Source organism: Pseudophryne corroboree, chromosome 7 (assembly GCF_028390025.1).
Source record: "Pseudophryne corroboree isolate aPseCor3 chromosome 7, aPseCor3.hap2, whole genome shotgun sequence".
NCBI classification, from domain to species: domain Eukaryota; kingdom Metazoa; phylum Chordata; class Amphibia; order Anura; family Myobatrachidae; genus Pseudophryne; species Pseudophryne corroboree.
In genome coordinates, this window is record NC_086450.1 from 98,996,966 (window position 1) to 99,017,842 (window position 20,877).

The 20,877-nt window shown below is 48.9% G+C and overlaps 1 protein-coding gene across 1 annotated transcript in view; it reads right to left on the reverse strand.

Moving 5' to 3' along the window:
* The window catches only part of HAT1 (histone acetyltransferase 1), a 207,914-nt gene that overhangs the window by 184,938 nt on the left and 2,099 nt on the right, over window positions 1-20,877 (reverse strand). Inside the window, exon 2 of the mRNA XM_063933462.1 lies at window positions 289-360. Coding sequence (XP_063789532.1) covers window positions 289-360 — 72 coding nt within the window. The remainder of the gene's footprint in view (window positions 1-288; window positions 361-20,877) is intronic.

The following is a 20,877-nucleotide window of genomic DNA, read 5'->3' on the forward strand; positions in this document are numbered from 1 at the left end:
CAAGCTTTGTTGAAGACCCACAAAGTTGAAGCACTACGCATTGCGCAAGCGACCTGCCTATTTGACAGTGACCTGTCGTTGGCAGCATTAGGTGACCAACAACACAGGTGAGGAAGCCATGGAAGAGGGAGACACCAGGCAGGAGAGTAAAGGAAAATACCAGCATGATGCAGTGATACTACATGAAATATACCTCCAGCAATTAGAATCGTGTTAAATGGAGCTCAAAATTTGCTAAGCAAATACGTGACAGACTACACAGAAAGCTACAGCCTACAGTGTACTCACCTAATTTCAGTTTGATGGCTTCATTTGTGTTACACTTGTATTCAGCCAACTTCTTCTCCATAGCACTAAGACCTACAGTACAACAGAAAAAGATTTTTTTTAAAAACACAAAAAAAACTATATGCCAAAGGGAAGCGTAAATAAAATGGATTCAATCTACAAAAGGCTGCAGAATATATGTATTAACAAAAAAAATAAAAAAAAAATACGATTTTAATACCTACCGGTAAATCCTTTTCTCATAGTTCATAAAGGATATTGGGGAGAACTAGTACGATGGGGTATAGATGGGGTCCAAAGGAGCCAGTGCACTTTAAATTTCTTCAACTGGGTGTGCTGGCTCCTCTCCTCTCTATGCCCCTTCCCACAGGCAGTTATAGGTAAAAGCGTGACCGAAGGAGAAAGGACAAATATGAGAGAAAGGAACAAGATAACAAAAAGGTAGTGAGATTTACACACCAGAACCATACAACAACAGCTGGTAAAAATAACAGTAACAGCTGAACAGGTAACTACAGAACAAGAACCTGCAGAAAAGTCAACGCACCCAATATCCCTTATGGACTACGAGAAAAGGATTTACCGGTAGGTATCAAAATCCTATTTTCTCTACTCTAGCATCCATAAGGGATATTGGGGGACACTAGTACGATGGGGACATCCAAAAGCATCCAGAACGGGCGGAGACTGCTGCAGCACCACCTGCCCAAACTGGGTATCCTCTATAGCCAGGGTATCAAATTTGTAGAATTTCACAATAGTGTTCTTCCCTGACCAGGTAGCAGCTCGGCATAGTTGCAGGGCAGAGAGTCCACAGGCAGCCGCCCAGGAAGAGCCCACTGATCTTGTACAATGGGCTTTTAGAGGCTTAGGAATAGGTAAGGCTGCCGACACATAGGCCTGTTAGTAAGCCTAATCCAATGAGCAATGGACTGCTTTGAAGCAGGACAAACCTTTTTCTGCGCATCATAGAGCACGAACAAAGAATCCATCTTTCTGACCCGAGCTGTGCGCTTGACATAGATCTTCAAAGCACGCACAACATCCAAAGTCTCCGGAGGAGCAGAAGCGTCAGAACTGGACGGGATCACAATAGGTTGTTTCAGGTTCAGGTGGAACGTTGAGACAACCTTCAGCAGGAACTGCTGTCTAGTCCAAAGCTCCGCTCTGTCCACATAAAAGACCAAGTAGGGACTTTTATACGATAAAGCCCCCAATTCCGAGACAAGTCGAGCAGAAGCCAGGGCCAGTAACATCACAGTCTTCAACGTGAGGTACTTTTCTTCTACCGTCATCAGAGGTAGAAACCAGGAGGACTGTAGAAAGTTGAACACCACATCCAAATCCCAGGGTGCCGTAGGCGGCACAAAAGGTGGTTGTATGTGGAGTACCCCTTGCAAGAAGGTCTGAACTTCTGGCAATGCTACCAATTTCTTCTGGAAGGGCTGAAATCTGGACCTTAGTAGAACCCAGACGTAAGCCCTTATCCACACCAGCCTGCAGGAAACATAGGTAACGTCCCAAGAGAAATTTAGCAGGCGGATACGTGCGTTCCTCGCATCAAGAGACATATCTCCTCCAGATATGATGATAATGTTTTGACGGTACAGGTTTCCTGGCCTGAACCATGGATGCAACAACTTTCTCTTTCCTCCACTAGGGGACACTGGAGCTCTCTTTAGACAGTAGGGGTGTGAAGCTTGCAACCGGAGGTGTGGCACAATCTAAAACTAGTATTGTTTGCACAGCCGGCTCCTCCCCCTTCACATCCCTCCTCCCTCAGTTTGGAAAATTGTGCTGGAGGGACAGCACGTGGAGCATCTTGGCTCCTGACTAAAACTTTTTTTTTACAGATAGCTGCGTCAACCTACAACAAAGGGGGACAAAGCTAATTGCATTGGAGGAGACAAAGGTTCCTTTTGAAGGAGTCTGCATCTCTCCACAGGAGATCATCTGAAAGAACTAACTTATTTATCTGTGAGTACTGGTTTTTATACAGGGCCCTAGCATTTCGTTTTCAGTTAGACAGGCATCTAAGACCCTGGTGAACTAACTTATCAATAGCGGGAGCTGCGCCATGAGGGCGCCGAGGATCCGTAGCACGCGCTGGCCGGAGCTCAGTTGCTTAGCTACGCGCGGCTGAAGAGAAACCTTGGTCGCGCGAGAGACAGTGCGCGGGGCAGCTTTTCTCTTCTCCGGCAGGCGCCGTTTGGGGACGGGAGAACGGTCCCGTAGCGTGCGCGCTGGCCAGAGCACAAGGACAGAGTGGAGACGATACCTTGAAGGCTGCTCTGCATTAAAACCCAGCTCATAAAAATCACTTGTATCTATCTTGATTAGACTTTGAGCTTTACACGGGTTACACCGCTGTGGGACGGGATGTGACGGGTCCCACAGTGCGCACTGGCGGGGGTCACAAACGGCTCTTAGATATAGATGGTGGTAGGGTGAAACCCCCCCCATAAGATAAGATGTTCAGTGGCAGCCATTAATAATTCCGGCGCCAACCTGAGGGGTAGGATCCACCCCCCGTCTCCTTCCCATATGCAGACAAGGGGAGCGTTTTTCTTTATCACACTAATAGCTCCCCCTGCTGTCCAGATTGTAGATTATAAGCCTTAAGGTGCCTGCAACAGAAAAAAAGGGCTAACAGCGCCCTCTGCTGGTATAGTCTATATTTGAGAAAGTGAGGATCTCCTGCAAAGTACTAATGTGTATAATACTACTTATATTTTCAAGGGATTCTATTTCAAAAGACCCGGGTGAAAATATACAGAAGAAGGCGGATACCAACTCTACCACCGTGGCTGAGTAACAGTTGGGGTGTGGAGGTTTGCTAGACGGCTGGTGTATAATTTTAATTTTTTTCCATTCTACAATTTAATTGACCTGCTCCAAACGGGACAGGAATCCCAGCCGGAACGGATACCTTCATCTCTCAGTTTTTCGCTTCTTAGTTTAAAGGGTGAAAAAGCTGCGTAACCCCCAGGTACGGGAGATATAGATAGATAGATAGATAGATATATCTATCTAGATATAGATATATAGATTTGTTTGTTTTTTTTCTTTTCTTTAAAACATGTCTAAAGCACCAAGACTTCTAAGACCTGTTATGTTTGTACGAAATGTAGCGAACAGAGCACGCGGGTTGGCAGCTCCAGGGTGTGCGACTCCTGCTTGGACAAGGCCGCCCCATGTGAGAGCAGTGCTCCGACTCGGTCATGGGAGGACAACCTAGCACATAGAATCTACACGGAGATGGCAGAATCACGCAAGCAGAATGGGCTGCGGGATTCTATAAGACGATGGAGGAATTTCTCATCAAGTTAACGCCACCCGCACATGCAGAAACGAATGTGCGCAAGGCAGTTAAAAGACCCCTTCCTGTTATACCAGAAACAGAGGAGGCAGAGGGTCTTCTCATTGATACGGAGGAAGGGGAGTTCATTGAATCTGCCCTAGACGCCGATTTTCCAGAAGAGGACACAGCAATCTCGGGTATTGAGCCCTTAATTGAAGCGGTGAAGGAGATCCTAAACTTTAAGGCAGACGACATAAAGGAGCCGGAAGAATTCGATTTATTCGAATCTCAAAGGCCGCGTTCAGCCGTGTTTCCCGTTCCTAAATCCCTCCAATCTCAGATGGAGGAGGCTTGGAAACAGTCGGACAAACGCTTTCAATTTCCGAAGAGGTTTCAGATGACTTACCCCTTTCCCAAAGCTGTCATGGATAAGTGGGAGAATCCACCAGTAGTGGATGCTTCCCTAGGATGGTTGTCCAAGAAGACAAATTTGCCAATACCTAACGACTTTAAAGGATGCTTCGGATCGTAAGGTTGACACCGCTTTAAAGTCAATTTTCGTAGCAGCAGGTGCAGCATAGAGACCTGCGATCGTATGTGCTTGGGTCAACAAGGCCATGGGCGCATGGTCTGGGCATATCGTACAGGCTACTGAAGAGGAAAAATAAGATTTTACACTTACCGGTAAATCTATTTCTCGTAGTCCGTAGAGGATGCTGGGACTCCGTAAGGACCATGGGGAATAGACGGGCTCCGCAGGAGACATGGGCACTTTAAGAAAGACTTTAGACTCTGGGTGTGCACTGGCTCCTCCCTCTATGCCCCTCCTCCAGACCTCAGTTAGAGAAACTGTGCCCAGAGGAGATGGACAGTACAAGGAAAGGATTTTTGTTAATCCAAGGACAAGATTCATACCAGCCACACCAATCACACCGTATAACTTGTGATAAACTACCCAGTTAACAGTATGAACAAACAACATAGTCTCGGTCCAAACCGATGAACTGTAATATAACCCTTATGTAAGCAATAACTATATACAAGTCTTGCAGAAGAAGTCCGCACTTGGGACGGGCGCCCAGCATCCTCTACGGACTAGGAGAAATAGATTTACCGGTAAGTGTAAAATCTTATTTTCTCTAACGTCCTAGAGGATGTTGGGACTCCGGAAGGACCATGGGGATTATACCAAAGCTCCCAAACGGGCGGGAGAGTGCGGATGACTCTGCAGCACCGATTGAGCAAACAGGAGGTCCTCCTCAGCTAGGGTATCAAACTTATAGAACCTTGCAAAGGTGTTTGATCCCGACCAAGTAGCTGCTCGGCACAACTGTAATGCAGAGACCCCTCGGGCAGCCGCCCAAGAAGAGCCCACTTTCCTAGTGGAATGGGCCTTAACCGATTTTGGCAATGGCAATCCTGCCAAAGAATGTGCTTGCTGAATCGCGTTACAGATCCAGTGAGCAATAGTCTGCTTTGAAGCAGGTGCGCCAACCTTATTGCATACAGGATAAACAGCGCCTCTGTCTTCCTGACCCTAGCTGTTCTGGCCACATAAATCTTCAAAGCCCTGACCACATCAAGTGACTCGGAATCCTCCAAGTCTCGCGTAGCCACAGGCACGACAATAGGTTGGTTCATATGAAAAGATGAGACCACTTTAGGCAGGAATTGAGGACGAGTTCTCAATTCTGCCCTATCAACGTGAAAAACCAGATAGGGACTTTTATATGACAAAGCTGCTAATTCCGAAACACGCCTTGCAGAATCTAAAGCCAACAACATGACCACCTTCCAAGTGAGATATTTCAACTCCACTGTTTTGAGTGGTTCAAACCAAGGTAACTTGAGGAAACTTAATACCACGTTAAGATCCCAAGGTGCCACCGGAGGTATAAAAAGGAGGCTGAATATGCAGCACTCCCTTCACAAATGTCTGTACTTCAGGAAGAGAAGCCAATTCTTTTTGAAAGAAAATGGCCAAATTTGAACCTTTATGGATCCTAATTTTAGGCCCAAATTCACTCCTGTTTGATGGAGTGAAGTAAACGGCCCAAATGGAACTCCTCCGTAGGAGCAGTCCTGGCCTCACACCAAGAAACATATTTTCGCCATATGCGCGATAATGTTTCGATGTCATGTCCTTCCTAGCCTTAATCAGGGTAGGAATGACCTCCTCCGGAATACCTTTTTTCGCTAGGATCCGGCGTTCAACCGCCATGCCGTCAAACGCAGCCGCGGTAAGTCTGGGAACAGATAGGGCCCCTGTTGCAGTAGGTACTGCCTTAGAGGAAGAGGCCACGGATCTTCTGTGAGCAACTCTTGCCGATCCAGATACCAAGTCCTTCGTGGCCAATCTGGAACAATGAGGATTGTTCTCACTCTTCTTTGCCTTATTATTCTCAACACCTTGGGTATGAGAGGCAAAGGAGGGAACACATAGACCGATCTGAACACCCATGGTGTCACCAGAGCATCTACAGCTACCGCCTGAGGGTCTCTTGACCTGGCGCAATATCGCTTTAGCTTTTTGTTTAGACGGGACGCCATCATGTCTATCTGAGGCAGTCCCCACCGACCCGCGATCTATGCGAAGACTACGTGATGAAGTCCCCACTCTCCCGGATGCAGGTCGTGTCTGCTGAGGAAGTCCGCTTCCCAGTTGTCCACCCCTGGGATGAACACTGCCAACAGTGCGCTTACATGATTCTCTGCCCAGCGAAGAATCCTGGTTGCTTCTGCCATGTCCACTCTGCTCCTTGTGCCGCCTTGGCGGTTTACATGAGCCACTGCTGTGACATTGTCCGACTGAATCAGAACCGGTTTGTCCCGAAGTAATGCCTCCGCTTGACGTAGGCCGTTGTATATGGTCCTCAACTCCAGGACGTTGATGTGGAGACAAGTCTCTACAGTTGACCAGAGACCTTTGATATTTCTTCCCAGTGTAACTGCTCCCCAACCTCGGAGGCTTGCCTCCGTAGTCACCAGGATCCAGTCAGTGAATACCGAACCTGCGGCCTTCCAGGAGGTGCACTGTGCAGCCATCACAGGAGATATTCTGGCTCTGGGGGACAGGGTGATCCTTTGATACATTTGTAAATGAGACCCGGACCATTTGTCCAGTAGGTCCCATTGAAAAGTCCTCGCATGGAACCTGCCGAAAGGGATGGCCTCGTACGATGCCACCATCTTCCCCAGGACACGTGTGCAGTGAAGCACTGAAACCTTTTTAGCTTTAATAGGTTCCTGACCAGAGCTATGAGCTCCTGAGCCTTTTCCATCGGAAGAAAAACCTTTTTCTGTTCTGTGTCCAGAATCAGGCCCAAAAAGGTCAGACGCGTTGTAGGAACCAGCTGGGACTTCGGAATATTGAGAATCCAGCGTGCTGTTGCAACGTCCTCACAGACAGTGACACGCTGTCCAGTAATTTCTCTCGAGATCTCGCCTTTATGAGGAGATCGTCCAAGTATGGGATAATTGTGACACCCTGCTTGCACAGGAGCACCATCATTTCCGCATTACCTTCGTGAAAATTCTCGGGGCCGTGGAAAGCCCAATTGGCAACGTCTGAAATTGGTAATGACAGTCCTGTACCGCAAATCTCAGGAACGCCTGGTGAGGAAGAAAAATCGGAACATAAAAGGTAAGCATCCTTTATGTCCAGGGAAACCATCCAATCCCCCCCCCCTCCAGGCTGGCGATGACCGCTCTGAGCGATTCCATCTTGAACTTTTTCAAGTACAGGTTCAGGGATTTCAGATTCAAAATGGGTCTGACCGAACCGTCCGGTTTCGGAACCACAAACAGGGTTGAGTAATACCCCTTTCCTTGCTGGAGAAGAGGAACCTTGACTATCACCTGTTGAAGATACAATTTTTGAATTGCAGTTAACACTAACTCCCTTTCTGACGGAGAAGCTGGCAGAGCCGATTTGAAAAACCGTCGAGGAGGCATCTCTTCGAATTCCAGCCTGTATCCCTGAGAAACAATCTCTATTGCCCAGGGATCCACCTGTGAGTGAACCCAGACGTGGCTGAAAAATCGAAGACGTGCCCCCACTTGAGCTGACCCCCCCAGGGAAGCCCCAGCGTCATGTGGTAGATTTTGCAGACGTAGGGGAGGACTTCTGCTCCTGGGAGCTAGCTGTGTGCAGCTTTTTTTCCCTTGCCTTTACCTCTGGCAAGAAAGGACGATCCCCGTACCTTCTTGCTTTTATTTGAACGAAAGGACTGCATTTGGTAATGAGGTGCCTTCTAAGTATGTTGTGGGGGAACATAAGGTAAAAAATTCGATTTACCAGCCGTAGCAGTAGAGACAAGGTCCGAGAGGCCTTCTCCAAACAACTCCTCCCCCTTGTAAGGCAACGACTCCATATGCCTCTTTGAGTCGGCATCCCCCATCCACTGTCGGGTCCACAAGAGTCACCTAGCAGAAATAGACATAGCATTTATTCTGGAGCTTAGTAAACAAATGTCTCTTTGAGCATCCCTCATATATAACGCAGCATCCTTGATATGCTCTAGGGTCATTAGAATGGTATCCTTATCTAGGATCTCAATCTCCGTAGACAAGGAATCTGTCCATGCTGCGACAGCACTACAAACCCAGGCCGATGCCATAGCCGGCCTAACAATAGTACCAGAATGTGTGTAAAATGTACTTCATGGTAACTTCCTGCTTACGATCCGCAGGATCCTTGAGGGTAGCAGTATCCTGGGAAGGCAGTGCCACTTCTTGGATAAGCGTGTCAACGCCTTGTCTACTTTAGGCGAAGATTCCCATCCTATCCTGTCCTTTTGTGGGAAGGGATACGCCATAAGAATCCTTTTGGAAACTTGTAGTCTCCTGTCTGGAGATACCCAAGCCTTTTCGCACAATTCGCTTAGCTCTAATGAGAACGGAAAGGTGATCTCAGGCGTTTTCTCTTTATACATGTGTACCCTCGTGTCAGGGACAGGGGGTTCCTCAGTAATATGCAATACCTCTTTAATAGCAATGATCATGTAACGAATACCTTTAGCCACTTTTGGCTGTAATTTTGCATCCTCATAGTCGACACTGGAATCTGAGTCGGTATCTGTGTCAGTGATCTGGGATAATGTGCGTTTCTGAGACCCAGAAGGTCCCGGTGCTACTGGGACAGGCATGGTCTGACTACCTGACTGATCCCCAGCCTCAATCTTGTCTAATCTCCTGTGCAATAAATTTACATTAGCATTCAAGACATTCCACATATCCATCCAGTCCGGTGTCGGCGTTGCCGACCTGACATTCATGCACTCCCCCTCCTCCTTAGGCGAGCCTTCATCGTCAAACATGTCGACACACTCCACACATACAGGGAAACTCTTTTCTGAAGACAGGTTCCCCTTTAGGCCCTTTGGAGAGACAGAGAGAGAGAGTATGCCAGCACACACCCCAGCGCTATAGGACCCCGGAGAAAAACACAGAATGTTTACCCAGTAGCGCTGCTGTAATGTTTTATCGCCAATTATGTGCCCCCCCTCTACTTTAAAACACTCTTTCACCGTGTGTCAAGGAGGGGAGCTTCCTCTCAGCGGTGCTGTGGAGAGAAAATGGCGCTGGTGAGTGCTGAGGGAGAAGCCCCGCCCCCTCGGCGGCGGGCTTCTGTCCCGCTTAAACTTTGTAAAACATGGCGGGGGCTCTTTTATATACATGTACAGTGCCCACCTGTACATGTATATAGGTAATTTTGCCATAGGAGAGGTATTCATTGCTGCCCAGGGCCCGCCCCCCCCCCCCCCCCTGCACCCTTACAGTGATCGGAGTGTGTGAGGTGTATGGGAGCAATGGCGCACAGCTGCAGTGCTGTGTGTTACCTCAGTGAAGCACCCGAAAGGCTTCTGCCACCTCAGAGTCTTCTTTCTTCTTTTCTTCCGGCTCTGTGAGGAGAACGGCGGCGCGGCTCTGGGATGAACGCCCAGGACGAACCTGTGTTCCACTCCCTCTGGAGATAATGGTGTCTAGTAGCCGAGAAGCAGAGTCTATCATTTAAGTAGGTCTGCTACTGTTTCCTCAGTCCCTCGATGCAGGGAGTCTGTTGCCAGCAGTGCTCCCTGAAAATAAGAAAAAAACCTAACAAATATGCTTTCTTAGCAGGAAACTCAGGAGAGCTCCCTGCAGTGCACCCATCTCTTCTGGGCACAGTCTAAAAACCGAGGTCTGGAGGAGGGACATAGAGGGAGGAGCCAGTGCACACCCAGAGTCTAAAGTCTTTCTTAAAGTGCCCATGTCTCCTGCGGAGCCCGTCTATTCTCCATGGTCCTTACGGAGTCCCAGCATCCTCTAGGACATTAGAGAAATAGTTTGGAAGAGATTACCCAACTGGCGGAACACAGAGAATCTGCTTCCTACTTGTGCCAAGCCTCAAAAGATCTCAGCGGAATAGCATCACGCATTTCCGCTTCGGCCATATCGGCTAGGCGGATTTTATGGCTCAGAGATTGGCACGGAGACTCTGACACCAAGAAGGCGGTAGAATCCATCCCCTTTGGGGGTGAGATGCTTTTCGGTTCAGAATTAGACGGTCAGACCGATACTCAATTTAAACGTTTTACACCAATTTTTTTAAATTTACAAATTCAAGATGGAATCAATCCAGTCGGTCATTGCAGGGTTGGAACAGGACGAGTTCATGGTGTCCATGGACATAAAAGATGCATACCTGCATATTCCAATTTGGTCTCCCCATCAAGCTTACCTAAGGTTTGCACTGGTGAAGGAACATTACCATTCGGTCTCTCGTCAGCGCCAAGGATCTTCACAAAGATCATGGCGATCATGGTTGCAGGCTTGCGGCTATTAGGGGTTACGATAATACCTTATCTAGACGATCTTCTGATCAAGGCCTCCTCGCAGGAGAAGCTGATAAAAGATGCTCAGACATCTCACCAATTTCTCATTCAACACGGGTGGATAGGGAACTTCCAAAAATCCAACCTCATACCAACTCAAAGAATTCAATTCCTCGGCCTCATCTTGGACACGGTGCAATTGAAAATTTTCCTGCCAGGTTCCAAGATCCAGGACATACAGAAGTTAGTGGATCAGGTACTACGGACCACGCCAGTGTCTTTGCGTCTCTGTGTGCAACTTCTCGGAAAGATGGTGGCGTCGTTCAAAGCTCTCCAATACAGCAGACTTCATTCCCGACCATTCCAGATGAACCTCATTGCTCAGGGAGCGGGTTCACACTGGCTTCTTCATCGAAGAATACGACTTCAACCGCACGTACGAGTCTCTTTGATTTGGTGGTCGTTACACAAAAATCTTGCAGCAGGGAAGAGATTCGACATTTGGGATTGGAGGATCCCGACGACGACGCCAGTCTCAGAGGTTGGGGTGCCGTCTTCGAAGACCGTCAGTTTCAAGTAAAATGGACGTTGCAGGAGAGCAGATTCCCTATCAACATCCTCGAACTAAGAGCAGTTTACAATGCGCTTCTCCTAGCCGAAGACCTGGTCATCGGTCAGTATGTGAGGATACAGTCGGACAATGTCACAACGACTGCTTATATAAACCGTCAGGGAGGAACAAAGAGCAGAATGGCGTTAAGAGAAGCCACAAAGATCTTTGTGGGCGGAAAGGCGAAACATCATCCTCTCGGCAGTGTTCATTCCAGGTGTGGAGAACTGGGAAGCAGATTATCTCAGTCGCCAGGACATGCATCCAGGAGAGTGGTGCCTGCATCAACGGATTTTCAACATGGTGGTGAGGAGATGGGGTCTGCCTCAAGTCGATCTAATGGCGTCGCGACAGAACCACCAGTTGCCCAGATATGTTTCCAGGACAAGACATCCGGCAGCAGCAGGAGTGGACGCGTTAACACTTCCTTGGTACTACAAGAAGGTTTACATCTTTCTACCGTTCCCACTCATACCCAGGGTTCTGAAGCGGTTGAAACGAGAACGGCTGTGGGCAATTCTAATCGCTCCAGATTGGCCTCGCAGGAGTTGGTACTCAGACCTAAGAGGGTTATTAGCGGACGATCCTTGGCGGTTACCTCAGATAGAGGACCTGCTATCTCAGGGACCGTTTCACCATCCGGACCTAAACAGACTGCGTTTAACGGCGTGGCTATTGAAACCCGGATCTTAAGGAACAGAGGAATACCAAGAACGGCCATTCCTACGATGATTGCCGCTAGGAAGCCGGTCACAGCCATGCATTATTACAGAATTTGGAAGAAATACAAGGATTGGTGTCGGGAACGCGGGTGGAATTAGACGAATTTCCACTTATCCAGACTTTTACTTTTCCTTCAGGCCGGCCTAGAGTTAGGTCTGCGGCTGGGCTCTCTGAAGGTTCAGGTTTCAGCTCTTTCCATCCAAACATTTTTACAGGGGGTTCTGAGGATACAGCCCCCTTTTCGTCCTCCCACTGCACCATGGGATTTAAATTTGGTGCTGGACTTTTTGAGATCGCCACTCTTTGAGCCGTTAGCAAGAACAGACCTGAAATATCTCTCCTGGAAGGTAACGTTATTGCTAGTTTTGGCTTCGGCTAGGCGGGTTTCTGAGTTGTGAGTCTTATCGTGTAAGAGCCCCTTTTGATATTTCATGAGGATAGGGTGGAACTCCGTACAAGAGCGGACTTTCTTCCCAAGGTTGTTTCCAGTTTTCATGTAAACCAACCGATTGTGGTCCCATCTTTCCGGGGCACCGAAGATGGGGATGTGGCGTTGGATGTTGTCCGAGCTTTACGGGTGTACGTACAAGTTACGTCGTCCTTCAGGAAGTCGGACCATTTATTTGTTCTTTATGATGGCCCAAGGAAGGGTTGTCCGGCTTCTAAGCAGTCTCTGTCTCGATGGATCAGACTTGCCATTCGGCAAGCTTATATTTCCTGTGGAAAACAGGTTCCGGTTCAGACGGGTGCTCATACCACCCGGTCAGTGGGTGCCTCATGGGCGGCTGCCAGAGGTGCTTCCCCTACTCAACTTTACAGAGCATTGACGTGGTCCTCAGCCCACACGTTCGCGAAATTTTACAAGTTTGATACCTTTGCTTCCTTAGATTCTAAGTTTGGAGCTTTTGTTTTGCAGGCCTCCGACGGCACTCCCTCCCCTGGGAGTTAACTTTGGGACGTCCCCTACTGTCTAAAGAGAGTTCCAGTGTCCCCTAGTGGATGAAAGAGAAGAGAGGATTTTGGTACTTACCGATAAATCCATTTCTCTGAATCCTCTAGGGGACACTGGACGCCCGCCTCGGTGCTGTCAGCCTGCTGTTTCTGGTTCTTGTTCAAACAGTTCGTGCAAACAGTGTTAGTTTTTCAGTTAAAGAAGTTTCTTGGATGCTGTTTGATATGTTGTACGGTTCGGTTCCTCGCCATTTGCTATAGTATCATGTCCTATTCTCTCAGTCAAATTTTCCAAACTGAGGGAGGAGGGATGTGAAGGGGGAGGAGCCGGATGTGCAGACAATACTAGTTTTAGATTGTGCCACACCTCCGGTTGCAAGCTTCACACCCCTACTGTCTAAAGAGAGCTCCAGTGTTCCCTAGAGGATACAGAGAAATGGATTTATCGGTAAGTACCAAAATCCTCTTTTCTTGGAAAGGCCTTTGAGAGCTAGGATTTTCCACTCAACCTCCATGCCGTCAAACGAAGACGCCGTAAGTCCCGGTAGACGAACGTTCCTTGTTGAAGATTTCTTCTTAGTGGCAGAGGCCAATAATCTTGGACGGACATGTCCAGAAGATCCGCTTACCACGCCCTCCGAGGCCAATCTGGGGCAAGTAGAATTGCCTGGACACCTTGATTCCTGATCCGCTTTAGCACTCACGGAAGCAATGGGATCGGAGGAAAGAGGTAAACCAGCTGGTAAGGCCAAGGCGACGACAGCGTGTCCACTGCCCTCGCCTGAGGGTCCCTGGTCCATGAACAATACCAGGGAAGTTTCTTGTTGAGACGAGAAGCCATCATGTCTATTTGTGGGCAACCCCACCGGTCGATGATCTTCTGGAACACCAGATGGTGGAGTCCCCATTCTCCCAGGTGGAGATCGGGATGACTCAGGAAGTCCGCCTCCCAGTTGTCCACCCCCTGAAGATTGCCGACATGGCTCTTGCATTTCTTTCCGCCCAGAGAAGTATCTTTGACACCACTCGCATGCAGGCTCTGCTTTTTGTCCCTCCTTGCAGATTGATGTACGCCACTACCGTGGCGTTGTCCGACTGCACCTGGATTGCGAGATCCTTGAGCAGAGGAGAGGCTTGAAGTAGAGCACTGTAGATTTCCCGAAGTTCCAGAATGTTGATTGGAAGGAGGCTTTCGTGGGCGGACTACCTGCCCTGGAACTGCACCCCTTGGGTGACAGCTCCCCATCCCCTCAGACTCGCATCCGTCGTAAGGATTGTCCAATCCTGCATTCCGAAACTCCTGCCCTCCAGGAGATTGGAGGACCGTAGCCACCACAGGAGGGAAATCCTGGCCTGAGGTGACAGCTGATTCATCCGGTGCATCTGCAGATGTGATCCGGACCACTTGCTCAGGAGATCCAACTGAAACGTTCTGGCATGGAACCTCCCATATTGGATCGCCTCGTAGGAGGCGACCATCTTTTCCAACAATCTTATGCAGAGATAGATGGACACTCGAGGTCGGACAACCATGCAGACCATTTCCTGAAGTGTTTTCACTTTTTCCACTAGTAGAAACCCCTACTGGGCCACAGTATCCAGCAACATCCCCAGGAACAGGAGCCTTTGAGTTGGCTCCAGGTGGGACTTCTTAAGTTGAGGATCCACCCGTGGTCCGACTGAAGATGGTGTGGTCGATATGGAGCAACAAAAGTTCTATGGATCTTACCTTTATCAGAAGATCGTCCAGGTAAGGGACCACGTTGACCCCCTGGAACCGGAGCTGTAACATCATCTCCACCATCACCTTTGTGAATACCCTCGGGGCTGTAGACAGACCGAAGGGTAGGGCCTGGAGCTGATCTTCCAGCAGGGCAAATCGTAGGTACGCCTGATGAGGCGGCCAAATCGGAATATGAAGGTAGGCGTCCTTGATATCCAAGGAGACCATAAATTCCCAGTCTTCCAGACCCGCAATCACTGCTCGCAGGGATTCTATTTTGAACTTGAACACACTCAAATACGGATTCAAAAGACTTTAGATTTAAAATGGGCCTTAAGAAACGAACTCTCTGACCCAGGCATCCTGGCAGGAATTCTCCCAGATGCAGCTGAAGTGATGCAGTCGAGCTTCCACGTTGAGATCCCCTCGGGGTGGGTGGGCACAGTCATGCTGAGGCCTTAGTGGAAGCAGAACCGGTGGACCGTTCCTGAGAACTGGTGCTTGCAGGTTTTCTGGACTTACCTCTGGTGCCTCTGACCGCATTGGAGGCACCTCTGGCCTTCAAGCAAAATCTGTGAGACCGAAAGTACTGGGCCGACGGCCCCGGATAAGAGCGTCTTGCTGGCGTGGCCCCAGAGGGGAGAAACGTGGATTTTCCAGCCGTAGCCTTGGAAATCCAGGTATCCAACTCAACCCCAAAAAGCCATTTCCCAGAAATGGGAGAGATTCCACACTACGTTTAGATTCTGCGTCCGCAATCCAATGACGCAACCACAAGGCCCTGCGTGCCGACACCGCCATGGCCGACGTCCTAGCATGAATATGCCCCATCTCCTTGCGGGAATCACAGAGGACCCGCATAGTTTCCTGAATGTGCTTCAATAGGGTGACCATAGTAACTAAGAAGTTTAATTGCCCAAGAATGAATAGCATAGGTCATCCAGCAACCCGCAATGACCGGTCTTTGTAAAAGGCCGGCCGCAGTGTATAAAGACTTTAGGGTAGTTTCTATTTTCCGATCCCCAGGGTACTTCATGGAAAAGAAGCCAGAGGTAGGTTTTTTGTCTGGATTTTTCCAGGCCTGTTTGAATAAGTCATCTAACTCTGGAGAATCAGGGAAAGTGACATTGGGCTTATTGTGCACAAAGAAAAACGACTGCTATGATGCAGTGTCCTCTAGGGGAAGCTTTAACACCTCCTTTATAGCCAAAATGAGGGGTTCAATACCCTGGGCAGAATCAGGATCCCCACTAACAGGAACCGGGTCATCCCCATCATCCGGTATATTAGTGTTCACTCTAGGCTGTTTTAGCAGGGCGCCGCGCCCTGCCCATTTTTTAGAAGGGAAAACCCGCCCTGCCCTTTTGCGGCACACTGTTAGAACAGCCGCCCGCTTCCTGCCCTCCCAACGTGTAAAGATGCCGTGCGCATGCGCGCGGCATCCACTCACGCATTGGGAGAGAGCTGGTGGAAGCCCAGCACCGACGGAGGTGCTGGGCACGCCCCCAAAAGTGCCACAGACGCCCTCTATAGTAGCGTCTGTGGGCAGCACCGCCCACTAAAATGATGGGGATGTGGTAACACCCCCTAATTTGCATGGCCACACCCCCATTTTGGGCGCACGCGCCAATGTGCCCCCGATCTCTGGCGCCCTGTCCCTGCCTCATCCTAGGGGGAACACTATATATCATCATCATCATCATCATCTGTATCAGACTACTGTATGTGAGGAGAGAGGACCTCAGCACACCCTGAGCTGCACAGCCCCAGTGAGGCTGTCAGCTCTGCAATTCACAGTAAACACTATCAAATACAGTCCTAATTAGACACATGACAGTGTACACAAGCGGCTCTCCCCCTTTTGCTACACCCTGTACCAGTTTCCAGCGTGTCTGTGAGGCAGGAAGCGCTGAGTGTGTGCTGCTGATGGTTTCTGTAAGCAGAGGAAGGTGCCAAAAACGCCCTGGTCCCGTTCTGAGGAAGCTCTGCCCCCCCCCCACCCAATGGCGTCAGAGCTAATCATATTATTCATACTGGCAAAGTCTCCAAACAGTCTAAAACCTCACAAGTGCTCAGTTTTGCATTTTTGTACGCCGCGCCCGTGGTCTGACGCATTTTGAAACCGGGGACCCTCCCCTAGCGGGGCCCCCGGTGTGTAATCACCACCGATGTCACCTTCAGGCAACGTTAGGGGTGTGCTGCGACAGCCAAGGCGCAGTGCTCTGCTGAACAAACAGCCCCTCAGGGCGGTGGTCCTGCAGTGGGGAAGCGGCTCTGCACCTCGTAAGGCCAGTGCCCGTCCCCCCCTAACTCCCACGACACAGGCATGCTGTTGCCCAGACAGCATACTGAAAAAAATTAAAGTTTTAAATTAAATTGAAGAAAACTCTCTGGAGCTGCAGAGATGTGCATCCTCTCCTGAGGGCACTTTTTCCTAAACTGCCTGTGGGAGGGGGCATAGAGGGGAGGAGCCAGCACATCCAGTTGAAGAAATGTAACGTGCACTGGCTCCTTTGGACCCCGTCTATACCCCATCGTACTAGTTCTCCCCAATATCCCTTATGGATGCAAGAGAAAAGAAAAAACGGGGAGAAGTGAACAAGGACTTTCAAAATCAGGAAGAGTATTTTCATCCACGTAAACATATCATCCATTTGGTGACAAAAATTGTTTACTTTTGCAGTGTTTTAGTGGTTTCATCTGCCAGGTAAATTTTGGCTTCTTTTGCATGTAGAGCACATATACCAAGAAGTGACAAGACAAGGGGTAGCACTCCCATTGCACTTTGGTGGCCGGGGCACCTGAAGGCGGGATTACACACTTTGCGATATCGCACAGCGATATCATGCCGCGGCCCGGAGCATTCAGCTTTGGACGATGAGTCCAAATTGATCTGCATGCCCAGACGAGACCAAGTGTCGTCAAGGACAGGCAGGGGCCGCGCATCACTCATCGTTTACAACATACATACTAGTCAATATAATAAACAATGTCGCTCAGGAAGGGTCAACATGAGCGACGTTGTTTACTTTATCAACTAGTGTGTACGAGCCTTAAGACGAGTTTGAGCTCATTGGGGGAGATTCAAATTTTGAAAAGTCAGTTGGGAATCTGTTTTTTCCTATCTAATATACAGGGAAAAACAGACACCCAACCGACTTTTCAAACATTTGAATCTCCCCCATTGTGTGCACAATATTTATTTAGGTGCAGCTGGTAGAAACCCATGAAAATGGCTATTATATAATGTTGCAACGTCCATCAATGAAAACAAATAATGTACTGTCTGTATCCAGAGGTGAAGACTCTATAAAGCTATTTTGCTAAAAACCACCTCTTTGTATTGTGTTAAGCCACGCACATACTGGGCGTTAACACTGGACGATATGAACGATGACAATCTTTTTTTTTAAAGATCTATCGTTTATATCGTCCAGTGTCTTTGCCTAAACGATGCGCGCACCCGCAGGTCGTTCACATTCGTCTATGGTCTATCAAACATGCAGCTCAATATTGAATATATCGTTGAGCTGCATGTTCAGTGAATGTGGTGAATGACGTCAATGAACAATATCGGTCAGTGTGTATGCGCTGTACCGTTCAACGATATAACGTTCATTGCACATTAGGCATAGTCGCCCAGTGTGTATGAGGCTTTAGAAGCATCTTAAGAGGGGACTAGTGCTGCGAATACAGTTTCCTTTTGATATTAGTTTTTGAAACATCACCAAGTGTCTTTCAAAAGAAGATGGTTTAAGGGGGGAAACAAATAAAAGTAACTATTCTATTAATGTAGGGGTTTATAACTGTAAAGTTTAAACTTTGCAGGGATTTTTAAAACCCCCACTGGGGCAGAGACTGAAAGATTAGGGGTCTATTCATGAAGCAGTGAAAAGTGTAGAGAAGTGAGCCTGTGGAGAAGTTGTTCATAGCAACCAATCAACATTGAAGTAACATTTATAATTTGTATACTATACAATTGCACGGAGCAGCTGATTGGTTGCCATGGGCAACTTCTCCACTCGTTTCAACTGCTTCATGAATAGACCCCTAGATATTCTGCACTGTATGATTGTAGTTTCTGGGCTTTGATGTCCCTAGTAGAGGAGGAACACAATGGGCGGTTAAGGAAAGGTAAGGGCGTGCGCAGCTGGGCGGGTAGGCAAAGGTAAGGGCGTGCGCAGCTGGGCGGGTAGGCAAAGGTAAGGGCGTGCGCAGCTGGGCGGGTAGGCAAAGGTAAGGGCGTGCGCAGCTGGGCGGGTAGGCAAAGGTAAGGGCGTGCGCAGCTGGGCGGGTAGGCAAAGGTAAGGGCGTGCGCAGCTGGGCGGGTAGGCAAAGGTAAGGGCGTGCGCAGCTGGGCGGGTAGGCAAAGGTAAGGGCGTGCGCAGCTGGGCGGGTAGGCAAAGGTAAGGGCGTGCGCAGCTGGGCGGGTAGGCAAAGGTAAGGGCGTGCGCAGCTGGGCGGGTAGGCAAAGGTAAGGGCGTGCGCAGCTGGGCGGGTAGGCAAAGGTAAGGGCGTGCGCAGCTGGGCGGGTAGGCAAAGGTAAGGGCGTGCGCAGCTGGGCGGGTAGGCAAAGGTAAGGGCGTGCGCAGCTGGGCGGGTAGGCAAAGGTAAGGGCGTGCGCAGCTGGGCGGGTAGGCAAAGGTAAGGGCGTGCGCAGCTGGGCGGGTAGGCAAAGGTAAGGGCGTGCGCAGCTGGGCGGGTAGGCAAAGGTAAGGGCGTGCGCAGCTGGGCAGTTAGGGAAAGGCGTGCGCAGCTCGGCGGTTAGGGAAAGGTAAAGGCGTGCGCAGCTGGGCGGTTAGGGAAAGGCTAGGTGTGCGCAGGGAAAAGGAAACGCGTGTACAGTTCAATGGTGAAGGAGAGGACACGCATGCGCAACTGGGTGGATAGGGAAAGGTGCCGCATGCGCAGTTGGGAGGTTAGGGAAATGCTGCAAATTCGCATTTAGGGAAAGGTAACATGTAGTAAAAAAAATAAGAAAAACAGTAATGCATGCTCAGTGGAGCAAGACACTGAGGAACACGGTTCCGGTATGAATGGTCGACATTAGGTCGACCACTATTGGTCGACATGGACACATGGTCGACACATCAAAATGGTCGACACATGAAAGGTCGACATGAGTTTTTTTTTTTACTTTTTTTGGTGTCGTTTTTTGCGTAAAGTGACTGGGAACCCCAATTAGTGCACCGCGTCCCCTCGCATGCATGGTGCCTTCGCTTGGCACAGATTACCATTCCAATCGTAGTCCACGTGGATCGTAAAGTATGGAAAAGTTCCCCAAAAGAAAAAAAAGTGAAAAAACTCATGTCGACCTTTTCATGTGTCGACCATTTTCATGTGTCGGCCATGTTAATGTCGACCAATAGTGGTCAACCTAATGACTGTCGACCATAACATGGTCGACCATGTGAACGGATACCGAGGAACACTGCCACAAGCGTTGTGCTTTTTGTATCAATATTATTGAGACATCATGGCTCAGGGGGTTCCAGTATGAAAGATAGATAGTGCCTAGTTAGACAGTCAATAGATGGACATTAGGTCGACAGGGTCAAAAGGTTGACATAAAAAAGGTAGACACCATGTTTTTTGCATTTTTGTGGTTTGTGTGGATAGTTTTGTCATCTGGGACCCCCAATTGTAGAAAGGCTTCGCTCGCCACGCTTCGGGCACGGTGGCTCGCTGCGCTCGCCACAAGGTGTAGAACCAACTCTATGCCGACACGGATAGAGAAAGTATGAAATAATCCAAAAACATGTTACATAAAAAAAACATTTGTCTGTTTTTCATGTCGACCATTTTCATGTTGACCTTTTGACCCTGTCGACCTAATGTCTGTCTAATACACAGGTTCTCAAACTCGTTCCTCAGGAGCCCACACAGTGCATGTTTTGCATGTCTCCTCACAGAATCACAAGTTAAATAATTATCTCCACCTGTGGACCTTTTAAAATGTGTCAGTGAGTAATTAATACACCTGTGCACCTGCTGGGTTACCTGCAAAACATGCACTGTGTGGGGTCCTGAGGACCGAGTTTGAGAACCCCTGGTCTAATATATGGTGTCTATCTATTGACTGTCTAACTAGACACTGTCTATCTATCAAACGGATAGGGGCTCAGGTATCTATCCAATCTTCCTGTATCATACATGGAGAGCGACCCGTCCGAGAGATGGAAGATCATCATATTAGTGTAAGTATGAGATACATGCATTGTTTACCAGTCACTGAATGGCCTATGCAGAAACTATTGCTGACACTACAGGGTTTTATTATGTGAAGGCTGAGACATGATGTACACAACACCAGCAGTCATAGCATGCACATAGGCAGCATGCATGGGCAGTACATGTGTGTGTGCGCGAGTGCATAGTGCCATACATGTGCAGTACATGTGTGTGTGCGCGAGTGCATAGTGCCATGCATGTGCAGTACATGTGTATGTGCGAGTACATAGTGGCA